This window comes from Culicoides brevitarsis, chromosome 1, assembly GCF_036172545.1.
Source record: "Culicoides brevitarsis isolate CSIRO-B50_1 chromosome 1, AGI_CSIRO_Cbre_v1, whole genome shotgun sequence".
Classification (NCBI taxonomy): Eukaryota; Metazoa; Arthropoda; class Insecta; order Diptera; family Ceratopogonidae; genus Culicoides; species Culicoides brevitarsis.
The window spans coordinates 25,632,845-25,651,360 of record NC_087085.1 but is presented as its reverse complement, the minus strand read 5'-3'; the positions used below and the strand labels follow the sequence as shown (position 1 = coordinate 25,651,360).

At 30.1% G+C, this 18,516-nt stretch overlaps 1 protein-coding gene across 1 annotated transcript in view; it reads right to left on the bottom strand.

The window, feature by feature from the left end:
• Positions 1–14,119, bottom strand: part of LOC134838290 (protein sidekick-1-like) — a 67,062-nt gene extending 52,943 nt beyond the window's left edge. The window contains exons 1-2 of the mRNA XM_063853790.1: positions 13,075–14,119; positions 8,453–8,974 (exon numbers count right to left, since the gene is read on the bottom strand). Coding sequence (XP_063709860.1) covers positions 8,453–8,513 — 61 coding nt within the window. The 5' untranslated portion in view covers positions 8,514–8,974; positions 13,075–14,119. The remainder of the gene's footprint in view (positions 1–8,452; positions 8,975–13,074) is intronic.
• Positions 14,120–18,516: the final 4,397 nt, after the last annotated feature.

Here is an 18,516-nt window from a genome sequence, read left to right as displayed (position 1 = left end):
ACACAAATTATCGCTTAAGATTCCTAGATCAAGATTGAGCACTTTTCTTCTCCACCCACATCACTTATTTTGGTGACAAATATCAAGGTTAACCATAACAAAAATATGACGTTAGTTAAACGATTTCCAAAAATTTATTGAAACCTAGGCGTATTATGTCACAAACATTACGGCCCAATATATAGCTAACCACAAATTTAATAAAACGGTCATAAAATTGGTATCATCTGCAATTTCCTTGTAGTTCCTTAGGAAAAATAAGCTGTATCATCCTCTTTCTGAACACTGCATATGGAATATAGGAAACCCTGTGGAACGAGATGGTTATTTAGATGTTTGAAAATAAGGCTTTCCAATTTATTTATTTACTATTTTTTTTTAAATCATTAAGAAAGTTATGTCTTGGTTTTCATATTTTCCTGGAATTTTCCTAATTTAAAAAAAAAAATTTTTTATGAAATTTCCTGGGAACTTCGGAGATAAAAATTTGAAAATATTTAATTTTAAAGAATTTTTCCGAAGTTTTACATGATTTTCAGAAAATTTTAACAAATTAAATTTAAAATTTATTTGGAAAAATTTGTAAAAAAAAATATAAGACTTTTTTATAAACCCTCAGGATCTTAAAAAATAACCATTTCATCCCGCAAGGTAGGTATTTGTCTAGCTTAGGTAGACTTTGTCTCAGACGACCATACATTGAATGGAGCTAAATAATGCAAACGTTTCTGCTTTGCGGCAAAGATTGAATTTTGTTGGTTTTAACTTGATTATGTGTGGCATTTATTTCGTTCACCTCTATGACCCATAAATTTATAGCCAGCTCTTTTTCCAGCAGGAAACAAGGATAGTTGCCTGTCTCTTCTTCGCATATTTTGTGCTTTGTATGGATTTTTTCGCTTATTTTCTCTTTTTTTTGTCTCCCCCACAAACAAATTATTTTATAAAATTGCTAAAAACCAAAACGTTTTCAGGACAGAGATCAGCAAAAAAACAAACACACACGTGTAGCACAAAGTGAAAAAAAACGACCGACGAATTGTATAAATATAGGTCAAAACACACAAAAAATAAATATATAACAATGGCTTAACGAAATCTCCATCCCCGTCATGAATAGTGAATTTATATGTGCGATGTAGAAAGTTTAGTGTTGTTGTTTCTAGTCAATCTGCCTGTTTTATTTTTGGTGGAATACAGACTATAGTTGTTGTTTGGTTTGTGGTAGCTCTGGTTTCAAACACTGCTATCGTGCGAATGAGTCTGAATAGAAGGAATTACCATCATAAGCATTATTCTAAATCATTTAGGTAGCGCCGAGCACATTAAAGTGAGCAAATAACAAAATTAATGGTGTTCCCCCAACAATGACAGCCAGGAAGTTTTCTCGTTTTTTCTCTCACGGCAACGTGTAAACGTGTAAATAAAATGACAGGTACCATTATTTATTTTTCTTCGTACTTTGATCGACATATTTTCGTTTGATTTGAGACGAAATTGAAAAATTTTAACCAAAAAAATGTCTTTTTCAATTATTTCCACATGAAAAATCGCATTTTTTCGTGCGAATGTCACGATGATGCAAACAAGATCAAAGTTTGTTGGTTGTTGGTATTGCTAACGATGACAAAAAAGCACACAACAAAAGCAGTTGACACAAACAACACTAACGAGAGATTAGAGAATGTGCCAGTGCTCCAACAATGAGTGAAGCTCGACGAGCGGACAAACTTTTTTTTTCTGTGAGATGTAATAAATCAATATATACTGCGTGCGAAGGCTTCTAAACCGATTTTTGTTATTCTGCTGTCACAACGTGTTTCATGACGTGATACGAAAAGCCTAAATCCGATGCATTGCTTCATGGTGGAGTGCTTTAGTATCAAACTTTGACATAAATTGTGACTGTGCGAGATTTTTATTGCATTATTTCGAAATTGGCCTAATTTGTGTGTTTTACCACGTTAATTTAGACGTCAAATTGTGAAATTATGTTTGGCGTATGTGGGATTACTTTTAAAAGAGACCGTTTTTAACTGTCATCCCGGTTCGAATGAAGAACAAATTGCGGAATAATCCATTATTTTAAAAGCTTTTCCCGTAAAAAAGATCAACCACCAGATTATCCCTTCATTTTAATTAAAATATTTTTCTCGTGGAAAAATAAATCATTACCCAGCACTCCAGAAAATTAAATATGTCTTTGAATCATTATTATAATTATGGAAAAAAATAACTTTTTCTTGTGTATGACTTGCTGCTGATTAGAAATAAACATCAACAAAATTATTTTTTTCCTTTTTTTTCAATACACTTTTACCGCATAGTGACATACACTCATAATTCATGTTAATCCATTAGGTACTGGGCGTCTGACTAAACAGTCGCACACGTGTGTCCCCCAAAGATAATTAAATTATCATTGTCAGCCACGAATTTTTTTTTGTTTCTACCATCCAGAAGGTAATCCAGAAAAACGTTTTTTTTTTCTCTCGTCTCATTTTCTGCTTATTATTATTGTTTTATATTATTTGTCTTTTGTCACACGACGCTCGAAGCTCACTCATTCATAAGAAAAGCATGAAAAAAGTATATCATTCTCACATCATACAAAATAATTTATGGCATCCATAATGCTTTGACATAACACGAAAAGAACCAAGATACAGAAGAAAAAAAATTTTTTTTTGCACATACAAGTGGTTCTGTGAAAAAGTACAGACAAAAAAAAACGAAAATGAATGAGGAAATATTATACATGACATTCAGCATAAGTCTCTCATTTATCTAAATTATTCAAGTTTTGTTACCAGGTTCTTTAACGCAAGAATTTTAGCCCATTTACCTTACGCATTAATAAATGCGGGGGTTCTCTTTTTCTCATCAAGTCGTAAACGAAGTTGACTTTGACGGCAGTTTCAAGGACATTTGTTGGTTTTTCACAACAAAAAAATTAATTTTGAAAAAAAGTGAAAAATATGCTATCTAATATTGTCAAACATTTAAATGATAAATAAAGAGCTACTCGCAAAATATTATGATAAATAAAAGCAAAAGGTGCGTAAGCCCACGTAAAAATGTGTTTTGTAATAAATAAATTTTTTCGCATTTTTTATCCAACAGAAAATGTGTCAGTTTTTTTTTGACAAAAAATATTATCAAAGTTAAATTAATCAAAATTAATATCGAATATAACAAACTTTTTGTCTGCGCTACCATTTTTTGCAACATTTTATGATATTTTGGACAAAAAATAAGCGGAGAAAAAACTTATAAAAAAATTGATGTTGATGGATATCAATATCGATGTGAAAAATGATCTTTTTTGGAAGCAACAATATCATACAAAAAAAAATGTATAGAATAACAGTTCTTTGAAATATGTGCCATTTATCAGCTTTATAAAAAAAATTAATAAAATTTATTGATAAAGTAAAAAAAAATAATATTTCGTTGAATTTGTATTTATTTATTAAGCTGTTATTTGATATGATTGTTTTATTGTTAAATAAATTAAAATTTTCTCTGAGAATTTAATATTTTTGAAATAAAATATTATTAAAAATGAATAAAAAAAAAGTTCGAGACCTCAAAAAAAAATTTATTAAAATATGTTGATGACTATTCAAAGTAAAAATAAACTAGACCGTTTGAATTTTATGATAGGAGACGAAAAACTCAAAACAATTATTTTTTTCCACAAATTTACATCAAGATAAAAAAAAAAGAAATCGAACGAGAAAAATAAAATTAGTATCATCAAAAAACAATATTTCAACTAACTGAGTCCCAATGGTCGTTCGTCCTTTCAATTTTCCTAAAACTGTTTGTTTTTTCCCTCTTATTCTTCTTCTTTTGCTTAAGCAGTCCCATCGTGCCTCGTCATCCATCTAGCTATTTTTTTTTATTTTCTTAAAAATACTGATATAAATTCCTTTAAAAACAAAAATAAAAGGAATTGAGTCAGAAATCATCATGATTATGGAAAAAAAAATATATTTCTATAATCTCTTGAATATACAATATTTACATTTATGAAATGATTTTTCATGTGGAAAAAGTAAAAGCAAAGCATCAGACGAGGAAACGCAGGTAGAATGCCTTTTATTTCGAAGCGTGTAGTAAAATATAATAAACCAAATTTAATGGTGAAATTATGTTAAAAACACCAAAAGGCAAAATTTTATTATTTTTTACACGGCTTTCATGAAATTATGACTTTGCTACCTTTGTATCGATAGACGTTCGACATGGCACCCCTTTTTTTCATGAACACAAGCAGCTTTTATTTGATCAACTGATTAGTTATTAATTGCCGTCGCTGCTGCTGCTACTGCCGCCAACCACCAATGCCAAAGACGAATGTTTGCACAATACGTTTCAACGAGCAACATTTTCTTGATCGTCATTGTCGAGAGACGGCATCCACATGATTTTGTTAAATGAAACGATATGAATATAAAATAAATGTTTAATGATCATCATAAAATATTTCGAGAGCAAATTCCTCAAGGCGCGCTTAAAAAGATGAAAAATTTCTAATTTTTCGATTGTCTGTGTTTGAATAGTGGTCTCTCTGTCGTCGACTGGCATGTAAACGTTATTATGGTAATTTTGTAGAATGTCAATGATTTTTGAATGGAATAGAAAAAAAAATACCAGAGAGAAGAAAACTGAAGCGCACAACCTTTTTGAACCGCCATTCATTTCGTTATAAAATACTCGAAAATTATGCATGATCCCTTTTTTTTTGTCTTTTTCGGCATTTGGAAACGGACGGATACAAATTTACCTTGGAATTGTGTTCATTGAAAATTTCGCAACAAAATCACGTCGCATCAAATAGTCACGAATAGGAATCACTTTTAATTGGTCTCACCTTTCGTTCGGCGTGTCCAATCGCACAACACTTTAACTTATCGATTTTAATTGATTTCGCTTTTGAAACGTCGTCTGAATTTTGATTTTTGCTGTAAATTTAACAATGTGTAACTTTGTTGCGCGCGTGACTAGAAACACATACAGCGCAAAAGGGCGATATAAAAATCTTTTTTAAATCACTCAATTTTCCCTTCCTTTTCGCTGTAAAGTAGGTATACAATTTGCGAGTGTAAAAGGTCCCGAAAAACTTTTCTCATTATCATTAGTTGAAATAGTCAAAGTTTCGAGCTAATGTTACGACGTCTTTTACGTTATTGATGAACGAGAACATATTGTTTCAGTGCTAGATTGAAACATCAATGAGAGGTTGTCATTCGTTACACACAGGATGGAAAATTACCAGATTTTTTTTTCATCAGAAGGTGCCATTGAGTAACCATGTGGGATTCGAGAAAGCAAAAGAGCCACTTCAAGACTTTCTTAGTGTAAAAATAATATCAAAAGCAAAAATTTTGACAGAAACTTTGAAAGTTCTTAATAGAAAAGCAATATGGTTTAATTTAATTTGCACTAGAAAGTCAAATTTATTGGTTGACCTATTTATATATCCTATAATGTAATTTCCCAATTTATATCCTAGACTAAATTTTTTTTTAGGAAATCGAACTATAAAAGTTTTTTCTCCTAAGGGAGTTCACAAGGTAAGATTTTTTTTACTCCTAGTCGAAAAAAAAACTAGAACAGATTTTTTCCCTAGTTGAAAAATATAAGGGATACTTTAATTCATCAAATTTACAATGGATTTCGACGAAGGGGAGAGGGGGGGGCAATTTACAACGTCTTAAAAAATATCCTAAATTCAAGATTTAAAAAATTTTTAATTTGAATTCATCAAAATAATATTTAAAGTATTTCCGAATTTGAAAGCTTTTTTGCTCAGTTTTTTATTTAAATGATTTTTTTTTTTCAAAATTTTTGACAAATTTCCAATGAAATTTGAACTAATATTTTAAATTACCTTTTCAGTGAGGGGAGGATAGGGGTCATGTTAAAAAAATACGTCGTTAATTAGGGGGGTTACTGGATTTCGACGATTTGCGATTATAGGGGGGCGGGAGTCAAAAAATGCCCTGTTTTATCCGACGCCATTTATGTCAAAAAATTAACTGAAATGAGTTATTGATTGAAATTTGTTCCTAAAGTTATTTACCATTTATAATTTTGTACTGCTAAGTAGTAGCAGAGGAAAAATCTATACTTTGTTAATTATTTTTTTTGTGCGACAAGGCCCAGGAATTTTCCATTCTGTGTGTTCCTATCTCATTTTATATACAAGAAAAAAAAATCGAAAATAGCAAATGACAAGATATATCTATGGCTAGAAAAAATGTTCGTGAAGCGGGAATTCAGATCATCAGAAAGAAACGTAAATAATGAGGGTAAAACAAAACAACAAATGATTTCCTGTCATTTCATGCGTGTGTATTAGAAGGGAAAGCAAAAAAGGAAGAACTGGTCTCGGTTTCCTCATTTTTATTCGCTACTACCTAGAATCATTATGAAAATAAATACATGCGACTACGAGGCAAAATTGAACGTTAATCATAGCTAACGGCAATTTAAGGTAGAAAAAAAGTTTTCCGGTCGTCTTTTGTTCCACGAAGTTGATTAAAGTCATAACCCGGCAAGTTTTTGTTAGTAAATCCGTCAATAATTCATGATAATTACACGAGAAACCTATCAAAAGGATGTTGTTGTTGTAAAAAACACGTAATACTTCAAAGTGTAAAACAATGTTTTTACAGCAACATCAACGTTTCGTTAAGCTGTGTATACATAATTTTGATTGCTCATAATTATAAACATTTTCACCGTAAACCATTTTCATTAAAAGTTCTTGCATGAGAACATTTCCTTACACAGAAAATGGAATAAAATTGTTCTTTTATTATTTATTATGACGCACTCTTGAACACATTTCCATGGATCCACATTTCTTGCTCTAAAATTATGTTACTTTTTCTAAAAAGAAAATTTTCTTCCATGCAGCAGCAAAAGTTGTTAGTTTTCTTGCAAGAATAAAAGTTTAAGTGTATTCAACCTACGACATCGAAATAGGTACATATACATACATGTGGAATAAACAACAACAAGCATTCTCGAGCAAAGTCGAGAGGTTGTTAAAATATTTCTTTAGAAGCATAGAAAATGAAAAAGGAGAGACATTTGAATAGGTTGTTGTCGTCGGTGAAAAGGTTGTTTGACCCAATTAAGGCGACTGAGGATTCCTCTTAAACAGCATAAAAAAATATTAAATTTCTAGAATTTTTTCCCCTAAAAATTTAACGATGACCTCGATTGTGTTCCCTTTTTGACCAATAAAATAATGAGAACTTTCTTTCTGGTTCGTATGTAATGCGGCTTTATTAATAAACACACAAATTGACAGACAATTGACAAATTTCAGTTTAATTATTAATCACGAAGCTACGGTCAAAACAAAACACGTTCAACCCAATAAAAATAAAATAATACAAAAATTGAATTGAGCTTTTATGCAATTAGAGATAATTCTTTTCAATTCAATTATTTTTCATTTATCTGCTTTCCCGTTCCGAAAATTTTTTGAATAAATGCCAACAAAAAAAAATTGCAAACATACAAAAAAATATAAATGTTTGGAGACAGATTGTGTGTATCTCATTTATTACTCACAATCACGAGTCGTATAGAAGAACTGTAAATGCATTCACAAATCTGCCAAAAAAAAGTTCAATTCACTGTGTTATTATCAATGTATTTTTGCATGAGTGAATCGAATAAGAGCTGACAAGTCCTCTGTAGGTACCTTTTCTCGTGCATAAATTTACATTTAAGTAACACATTTCAACTTTTTTTTTATATCAATTTATTATTGATATGTAGGTCGATCCAGTGTTATTGATTGAGGGTACTCGGGGTACTCTGACAACCACATTATACACAAAAAGAGAGATAAAGTGGAGATGTCTGGTAATAATTGTTATCGAGCGAAATTAATTAAGGCGAATAAATTTAATAATTTCGTTTTTGTTCCATTTTGATGAGAAAAGGGGAGAACAAACATTTTTTTATTATTTTTTACTTATAAATTTTCAAACGTTTTTATTGAACTTCATTAAATATAATATTTTAAAATTTCTTATTTTTTATGTTTTTATTTTAAAAATAAAATTCTTTTGATACTAATTTAAGATAATTTGATATGTACTAATTTTTTTTCAAATTTTAAAAATAAATTTTGAAATAATAAATTTTTAAAAATTATATGATTATCGAAATAATTATTAAGGCAGGTTTAATTCATTTTTTTTTCGATCAAAAAATGTTAAAGACGTAAAAAAATTTCACATTTAATTTCTCCCCGTGAATTTTTTCTACAAAATTTGGATCCACAAAAATTGAAAAAAAAAATTTAATCGCCTTAAACAGTTTCGGTCCAATTCGACGTTCACAAAATAATTCGAAACAGACTAGCGTCTGTCAATTATAACCCAATTAACATTAAAGTCACATATTTTTTTGTACTTACCACTTAGCAAGAGCAGCAAATTGTGTAGAAGCAGTTGTATTAATCTCAAAATTCCACCCATTATGTCGTTATTAAAGATGTTTTTTGCTGAACTTTTGATAATTAATCAACATCAACATAATCGGGTTCACTGGATTCACTTGATTTTTTTTTAGTCGTTTCGTGTTCACAACTTTATTTCATTCATATTACACCAGAGTAACACCATAAGTTGATAATATGTGTAAACTTTATTCAAGTGATCTAACGAGGATGTAAAAATAAATTATTTCTTCGTCTCTTCTCGTTGTTTTATTTTTTGTTGCACAATTTTTAAAATTTTCTTCCTTGTGTTGTGTGCTATCACACTCACAATTCACAAACAATTTACGTAATTAATGTTTTTAAAAGTACGTGTTATTCTGCGCTGTATTTTTTCCACCAGAATGACTTTTAAATAAATGCGGCACAATATTTTACTTTATTTTTTGTGTGTGTGTATTGTTTTATAAACTGCATCCACTGTGTTTCACATGAAAAATCCTGCAAAAGAAAGAAAAGAGATTTTTAGAGAATGAAATGAGAACAACAGTAACATTAGTAATGTTCTTGTTTATCATGGCATGGTGTACGTTCACGAAGTTAAAAGCAACCACATTTATTATGACATTAAAAAAAGCATGTTCTGTTATTTTTCATTCAAAGTAACAATTTTTTTTTTTCATTGTGCTGTAGTATTTTTAACACAAATGCTTTTCCATTAGTCATCGTTACAAGCGGGATTATAAACATAACCTTTGTCTAACCCTGAGAATCGAGCCGGTTTATTTTTTTATTACTACGATTTAACGAATGAAAGAGAACGCCAGAGAAATGAAAAGTAAGTGACATTGTTGTTACATTATACTTAATGTCAGTGACGTTCTTATCATTCATCTACTTTTTCTGCGATTCTTCGCGTTCAAGCACCTTACACCGCGTCGAAAGGTAAACTTTTGGTATGCAAATAGCGGTTATTCCTTGTTGTCTGTGCTGGTATTATGTTTGCGATTCGGATTATAATTAGCATGTGCCTGCTTCGCTTCGACTCGTTGGTGTCATTGTCTGTCACAAACAACAAAATGAATATGAATTGATAAAAATCTCTTGTTTTTCTGCTCTATTTTTGTTTGTTCTTCTGTAGTATTGTAAAAAGTTGCTATTTTGGGAATTAACTTTTTCTACTTGTGTCCATCTTTCAATTTTCGTTTGCAAGAAAGGCCGTTTCAAATAAAAATAATTTTGTCAAATTTTTTAAATCAAATAAAAAAAATAAAATCTCGGAGTTTCGTTATCAAAACAATAAAATCTAAATTATTTTTTAGATTTTTTTTAAATTATTTTTATTTTTGAGGTTTTTATAATTAAAATACGAAAAAATAATTAAAATTTTTTTTTGTTTTTTCATGCTTAAATGTTTATTGAACTAGAAAAAATAATAAAAAATCAAAACAATAAAATCTAAATTATTTTTTAAATTTTTTTAAAATTATTTTTGAGTTTTTTTTTTAAATTTTGTTCAGGTTCAGAATTTTTTTCAAAAGTGAGGAAAAATCCGAAAAAATAATTAAAATTTATTAAAAATAATTTAGAAAAAAAATTATTTTTATAATTTTTATTTTGATTTCTTAACGAAGCGTCGGAAAAAATATTGAGTTAATTTGGAGTGGCCTAACTGAAAAAAAAAGAAAAAAAAATCGGTGTAAAATTATATGGATTTTCTTACATTTCACAAGAAAATCTTATTATAGAAAATTCAAGTTTATTTTGTTTTCTTCGGCAATAACAGAAGAGGATTAACCTTCTAGAAAGATTATATCAATTTATTGCAAAATCTTTAAAACTTTCCGTTATTATTTTTGTCTCTTCGATCGAAAATAATTCAAAAAACACACAATATCTTATCAATAAGTACCACTTAATTTATTCCAAGTGTATTTTGAAGCTGCTGCCAATCAATATTGTCTCATTCCACCGTACTCGTCCTCCTTTCGTGTTGATAAATAATTTATTTTCTTTTAATTGAATCCTGCTCAGATGGAATATTTAATAGCTCTTAATTAATCAATTCGTTTGAACTTTCATTAGATGTTGCTGAATATATATTTATTTAAAAGTTTTCATTTTAAAATACTCCATTTCCTGTGAGAACCTACATTTTTTTCCTGGTCTTTGCGATCGATATCGCATCAATTTACCAATTTTTAATTAATTTGATTTATTGGGAAATGTATGAAAAATAAGTCAAAAAGGTGTGTATGAGGAGTTTCGAGGAAATATCAAACAGTGAATAAAATAATAATTAAATTTTAATTTTTTTTTTGCTCTTTTTTCTTTCGTGATTAAGTTATGGGAGAAAAAGTGTTCAAAAATCACAAGTTGGCAGCGTGCGCCGCAGAGGGAGCTAAATAAGTAATTATTATGAATAATTTCCACGTAAAAATTTTTCCATGTTTGTTGAAAAGCGAACATGTAATTTAAATTTAATAATAGTCACAGCTTGTTATATATTTGCGTTCACAATGAACAAACTTTGTAGTCTGCATAAAGTTATATGTTAGGAATTCATTAATTTTTAAACAAAGGCTTGTTGCGCTCATGTTGCTCCCATGAAAAATGCCAATGGCCTCCATTTTTCGGCGTACATTTGAATTTTTCAGCACATAAATCAAAGTTTGTAATTAAGAGCCTCTTATAAATTTTCAGAAATTCCCTTATCACCCAATTGATCAACAATGGAATAAATTATGATATGGGGGATGTTTGCCAATTCCGGGTCAAACCGGCATATTTTCCCTATCAGTCGCTATATTCCGACATCACGCAGCGACACACGAGCATCGAAAAGGGTCGAGATAAATTTTGATTAGATACTTATCGTCATGCATATTTATGATTATTTGCTCCTATTTAAAACAATGTTCTGGCATGTGTGTGACTTGTGTATTATTGTACAATAAAATAATCAATATTGCTCAAATTGGAACATAAATACTCGACTCGACTCGACTCTATCCTAAAAACAACACAGTGGAATGACAAGAGAATTCGGTATAATTTGCTTGCTGTATCTAATAATAATGAAAATAATAAAATTAATCAGAAGCATAACATATTATAGATTATTATTTTAATATAAAAAGGACTTGAGTCATGTGCTTTGAAAAGGGTAATACCAGTAAATATAGATGTCGAATGTTTGTTTATTTATTAATGGCATGACTTTTGTACATTATACACAATTATTCTCACAAACACACACAGCGGAGACACCACCACGCCAGAGAGGCTTTGTACGCGGCGATTGAATTAATTCTGTCATTAGCACACAGTTGTTATCGTTATTTGTATTTGTAACCTACTGCGTGAAATGCTTGAACTAATGACTATTAAATTGCCACAGGTCAGGTTATAAAATCACAAATGAAACATTGCTTTATTATTTTTTGCGCTTTAAAACAAAAAAAAAACTTTTCAATCCTCGGGAGGAAATGTTGATTTTTGTAGTTATTTTCCGATGACCTTGTTCAGATAACTTTAAATTGACGCGGTCACGACAACGGTCAGACAGAAATTGACCACTTTTGTTGTAATCTATAATAAAATCTTGTGACGCAATAAGAAGATTAAGGCAAAGTTTTGGACAAAGTTTCAAACTTTTCGCACGTCTCTCATTTAAATTTGACCGTAAATGGACTGAGACCGCAAAGTCATCCCTTTTAAGACAAATGCCTTGTAATTATTATTTTTCTTCTAAATTTATAAATTCAAGCTAAAAATAACTCTTAAATATTTTCGCGTCATCATCTATTTCAATACCATTTATCGATTGGATCTGCTGATCAAGATAAAAAAGAATGTCAAATAATCTGCTGTTAACATGTCGAAATTTTTCAGTCATTACAAGTTTACAACTTGTTAAAAGTTTCAAGAAAGTTAAAAGTCGGTGGTGAGAAAAAGTTTTGAGTTCCTAGAAAATTTTCAAAAAAATCACGAAAAAAAATTAAATATTTATGGAAAAATAGTAAAATTTTAGTTTTTAATAAAAATTTTGTAAATTTTCTTTAAAAAAACTATTTGTTAAATTTAAAAATTTCCGAGGCAGTTTCAAAAAATCATTGGAAACTAATTTAAGTTAATTTTTTGAAAAAAGTTTTTAAATTTAAAAATTACTCGTTTAAATTTTTTTTAAATTAAATTACTCGTCCATCACCAAAAATACTTAAAATAATTTATAGCATTATGTAGATTTTTTAAAAATATTTACGGGTGAAATATTAATAATCTAATTTTGGGAAATGAATTTGAATTCTAGGAAAAAATATAATTTTCCCATCTCCCATTATCTCAGAATTAAAAATTTAAGCAAAAGTTGAACAATACTTTTACATAAAGTAAAAGTTCATCGAATTCTCCATCATTAAAAATGTAAAACTAACTTTTTAGAAAAATTTTAAAAAGTTGTAACATCCTCGATAACACTTCGGTACCGGAACATATTGAAGTACTCGACAATGACAAATACTTTTAAAAATAAAAAAAAAAATAAATAAAATGTGATACGACACGCATGAAAAAGAACTGAAACATGTGTAGTTACCTACCTACAAGAGTTTTTTTTTCTCTCTCTATGAGGAAGGATGCGTGCTTGAAATATTTTTCTCGTCTTTATTTTGCTTCACGTTTTTTTTTATATATCCAATGTTTGATGTACAAGTTCACTTTTCTTTCGCTGGGTGCTGCTGGTTCAACATTCTTCTGTTTTATTTTTTTTATTATTATTATTTTGTATATATGTATTATTATTACTTTCTCACACCCCTGCTCACAGACACTTTTTTTCTTCTTCTTCGTTTTCTTCTTTTTGACTTGAGGGAAAACTTTCCTTAGACATTTATATTTTTCTTGTGCGTTGTACGTGAACCATGAAGAGAAGAGTTTCGCACTACACTTGTGTCTATATTGACTTTTTTTCTTGCTTTACGAAATGTTTAGCTTCACAATGCAGATCAACGACAATAGAAAGAAGACTAACGACAACACAAGGACATGTATTTTATGACAAATCCCAATTTGTTTATTGAAATCCACACCCTCAAATCCACTTTTCGACACAGATTTTTGTCTATTTTTTTTCTTGTAAGTGTGCGAAAAAATACAGTAATGGTTATTTTTATTTTCCCTTTTATTTTTTTTTTCCTTTTTTCGAAAAATAATCTTTTTTCGTTTCGTGTATTGGAATATTATAACAACAACAACCACTCAAAGTATATTTTTTTTGTATTTCACGAAGTCGATAACTTTATTAACCTTTTTTTGGCATTATCTCAATGTGTGTATGTCGACGACAATAACTTAATCCACTGTCTAGATGTTAAACGAGACCACATACCGAGTCCACTAAATGCTGTCGAGCATTATCATAACCGCACTTGACATTTTTGCAAATTTTCTTATATTTTTCTTTTGTATTCACTATTTATTTTCGGTAAAACTTTTTTCTTATTTTTCTTTGAATCAAAACTTTTTGTATCACTGCAGAACGAAATCCACGTAAAATTTATGTTTTTAATTTTATTCACTTTTTATTCATTTGCTGTTTTGCCTTCAAAGCAAGAATTATACGAAATGCTTCGAAACTATGTCCGACCGTTGTGAATGCTCCAATAGAACTAACTTGCACAATATTTGTAGCGGTTTTTCAAGCAGCAAAACCCCTGTATGTACAATGGAAATTTTTGCGCTGCAACTTTCCCCTCTTGTGTGTGACTGTGGAAATATTTTCGAAGTAATATTTTTCGAAAATGTGGGGAAAATTTTTTGAAATGTAGAGTACGACATGCGCGTCGGGAATTTTTGTTTTGCATTCTTTATGAATGAATAAAATGATGTATTTCGTTTACTACTTTGTATATTTCAATAAGGGTAAGTATATGTTTATTTTGTGGAATGACATTATTTTTTGGACTACTTGAACGTATATTGAGTGTACAAAACATGCAATTGGCAAATTAGCTTTGTATTTTGGTACATTGATAAGTCAAAGGTCCGTTAAATTTATTGCGCTTTGTAAGTTTTGTGCTCAGTTTAAAAAATATATTTTTTTAAAATGAACAAAGTCAGTAAAAGAAGTATATTTTTTCTGGTACTTGAAAGTTTAATTAAATAAATTAATTTTATACTATAAAAAAAGATAAATTATTAAAAAAAAACATCATACAACATTATATTTAAAGCATTAATAAATAGAAAATTTAAAACATTAATTTTATTTATTTAAATTAAATTTCAAATTTTTACACAACAAATTCTAAATAACGCTCTAATTAAAATTAAACTTTTTGTACCACAATTTTTTTACGGAATTGGTAAAATCGAATCAAATTTCAATTATAAAATTTTTGATCGATATCAATATTTTCGGAATTATATCTTGTTGCATTAAGATTTGTTTTAAAAAACATTCAGGTAATAGATAAAATACAAAAAAAAAAATCTGAAAAAGTAAATGTCACAGAATTGTGAAAAATTCACTAATTTTGGAGAAAAAAAATTATTATTAAAAAAAATTAAAAAAATATTTTAAAAAATATGAAAATATTTTTAGACAACAGAATTCATATTAAAATACTTACTCCGACACAAAATATTTTAAATTGATTAAAAAAAAGCTTAAAAAGTTTTAATTTTTAATTCAATTTTTATCATTTTTATGCTCCATTGGATTTGCAAGAGACATAATGTTCTAATTTGGAATTAGATTTTAACAGTTCCGATGTTTTTCTAACTAACTATCTACCTGTGGCTATTTGATTTCTGTATTTTGCAAGAAATTATTAATTCGTAGAATAAGAATATATTATGCAGACAATTTTCTCAGAAATTTATTCAAAAATGCAGTCTTCTATCATTCAACATATTCAGATGACTTTTTCTTCAATATTAAGCTATTCATCAAAGTTAACTTGTTTTCGACAAACAACAATTCAAAGTTTAAACACACTTTTTAATTTCTTGTGTAATAACAATACACGCCTTGTCAAGTCTCAACATGAAAATTCACTTAATATCATTTTTCTTACTTCGCAGAAATAATCATAAATCAAACATCATGTGTGTGTGTGTGAGGCCTAAGACACGGTACGAGACGTCTTGTCTTTCTTTTAATTTTTAAACACATTCAAACACGCGCTCTAGTTGGCGTTCCGCGAAAAAGAATAAACTGAAAAGGAGCAGATCCAAAAATTTTCATAATTTCTCGTTTTTCCGTTTACCTTTTTCGTCGCTTTTTATTGTAACCCAACAAACAACAAAATAAAACAACATCTGATAAAGTGAGTCATTAGCACGTTTTTGAAATATTATAACCACAGCATTATTGCTGTTTTGTGTTACTCTTGTCTATCAGCACACTGACAAGCAAGAAACACCTCCCGAACACGATACGAATGCATGAAAGCGTGTTGGGTTAATGATATGCTCATGCCGTTTCCCAAACCCCTTGGAAAAGTTCGCAAAATTTTAAACGTGCGCACAAAAAGTATATTAATCGCTAAACATATAATTATTTAAATATTAAAAGACATAAATTTCCACCGAAGAACAATATATCTCAAGTGCATGTAGGCAAATAACGTGAAGAAATAGACATCTCCTTACACTAACTTTTGAACTGGAAGTTGCCACGGCCTGGTTTTGCGTTTGTTTGTAAGACATAACCCGCTTTGGTTGCTGTAAAACGTCGTTAGAACAGTAAATTTATCTCGTAAACTGTGTGTATGGAGCAAGTGTTAAAGAAGAAAGAGTTCACGCGTGCATTGATGAATGTCTACAGAAAAGCGTGTTAAAAATATATTAGGAGCAAACACATTATCGTTAGAGGAACACCATTTGTGCGAGTAGGACGAGAATGGGAGAAAGGATTGAAATGAAAAGCGCTAAAATAAAAAGGATGAATGGAAAGTTCGAATTATTTTGCATGCACGATAGACACAAACAATGTTGAACATTTCAAACACCCCAACAGGTACATAGATCTTAAACTACTTCTTCTTTCCCTCTCTCGCTCCACTTGCCGGAGCAAACTGTGTACGACGCTTCTTCACACAATAACGCAAAAAGAATAACTTGAACAATAAATCTAAAAGACTTATGAAAAGAAAAGGTTTGTGTTAAAGATCGTTTTAAAATAATGATTTTAGCATCTCTTTTGTATATTTCAACTCCTCCTTCTCTACAACTTCCACACGCTACGGACGAAAAACAGGTGAGATTGATCCCTTAAGCGATTAGACTGATTCCTAACAAGTCAAATTGACCCCTGAGGAGTCAAATAGACCCCTGATGAGTCAAATAGACCCTTGATGAGTCAAATAGACCCCTAAGGAGTCAAAATGGAACTCTAAAGAGTCAAGTTGACCCCTGAGGAGTCAAATAGACCCCTAAGGAGTCAAATAGACCCCTGATGAGTCAAATAGACCCCAGAGGAGTCAAATAGACTCCTGAGGAGTCAAATTGACTCTTACGTGTTATGTAACTCATCATTTATGAGTCGAACGGATCTCTAGGAAGTCAAGTTGACCTCTTGCGAGTCAAATAGAGCCCTAAAAAGCCAAATAGACCCCTAAGTAGAATTTTATGATCCTTTAGAAATCAATTTGTTTCTTTGAGAAATCAATCTGATTTCTTAAAGGATCAATCTCATCCGTTTTTTGTCCGTTGGTCACATTTACTTGTCTGTGCGAAATATTACACCTTCACGTAGGCAGATACTCCTCATAAACGATGCATAAATACTTTTCTTTTACTTTTTGCTGGAAATTTTATTTCTACTTCACGGCGCACCTGAGATATTCATTTCACAAACGGCAAGAAGATAGTTAAATGAAATATTTATTTTTATTGTCTAAACAACAACTCTCTGCCTCCTCACATCTCCCATAATAATAAGCATTCCGTATACAACAACAGGCTGCCATAAATGCTATTTTTTATCGTTTTTTTCTCCCTCCACACTTCACTAGACAAACAAAAGTTTTGCTTGGCTAAAATTTTAGTTTTGCTGTCTTTCGTTTTTTTTTCACATATAAATTCATTCACACTGTTTTAAAGTTTAGTTGACAAGAAAATCCATTTCTTCTTTAACTTTTTGCTTGCACACACATGGAATGTCAGGGAATTTAGAAGCCAAGAAATAAAAAGTATCTCAATAATAAGCACCAGGTACACATAAGCTAAATTATTGCTCAATGATAGTGAAATAAAAATTTATTTTCTTCCTTCTAATTTTTTGGTTTTTGTCGAAAATGGTCGAATAAACGGTGCGGTAGCAAGCAGAGAGATGTTTGAGACAAAAGAAAAGTTTTGCTGAAGAAAATTTTTGGCTAAGTCTTCGTCGTTTGCTCTTCTAGTTGAGAGAACAATAGAAAAATGGACAAACTTTTTGGTTGACTTGAACAGTGAGTAATAGATAAGTTCTTCTTCCTCATAATTCCTTCTCGACACAAAAACTTTAAACTGGGTAAAGTTATTGCTGTTAAAAGAGGCGTTATTTCTCCCAATTATAAATTGAAGCCACTCAAAGCTTTTTTCATGCAAATCGTCGACGACACACGTGCAACGTTGAATAATAAAAGAAGCTAAGGCATAAAAAAATCTCAGAGGTGACAAGACCGCTATAAAGATCGTCACGCACTCACCTTTCGAGCTGCTCGACAATAAAACAAAGAGCATCCAGATTTCATGAACAATAAAAGATTTCGATCATTTACGAGGAGATGCTAGCCATTCAATTGTGATTTCTGATATGGCGGCCGCATGGCGTGTCTGTCAAACAATGACCGTTTTTATCATTTTCAGAAAACCTTTTTTCCGTCATAAAATTGACCATTGATGTGTTTCGCAGGTAGGCGACCCTTTTTTTTAAAGAGACAGAGAATGAGAGATACAAAAGGCACAACAACATTGAGTGACAGTAATAATCAGCTTCCTATTTATTATCTTTCCCTCAGACCAACATCCCTTTTCTGTCAATTTAAACTTCGATT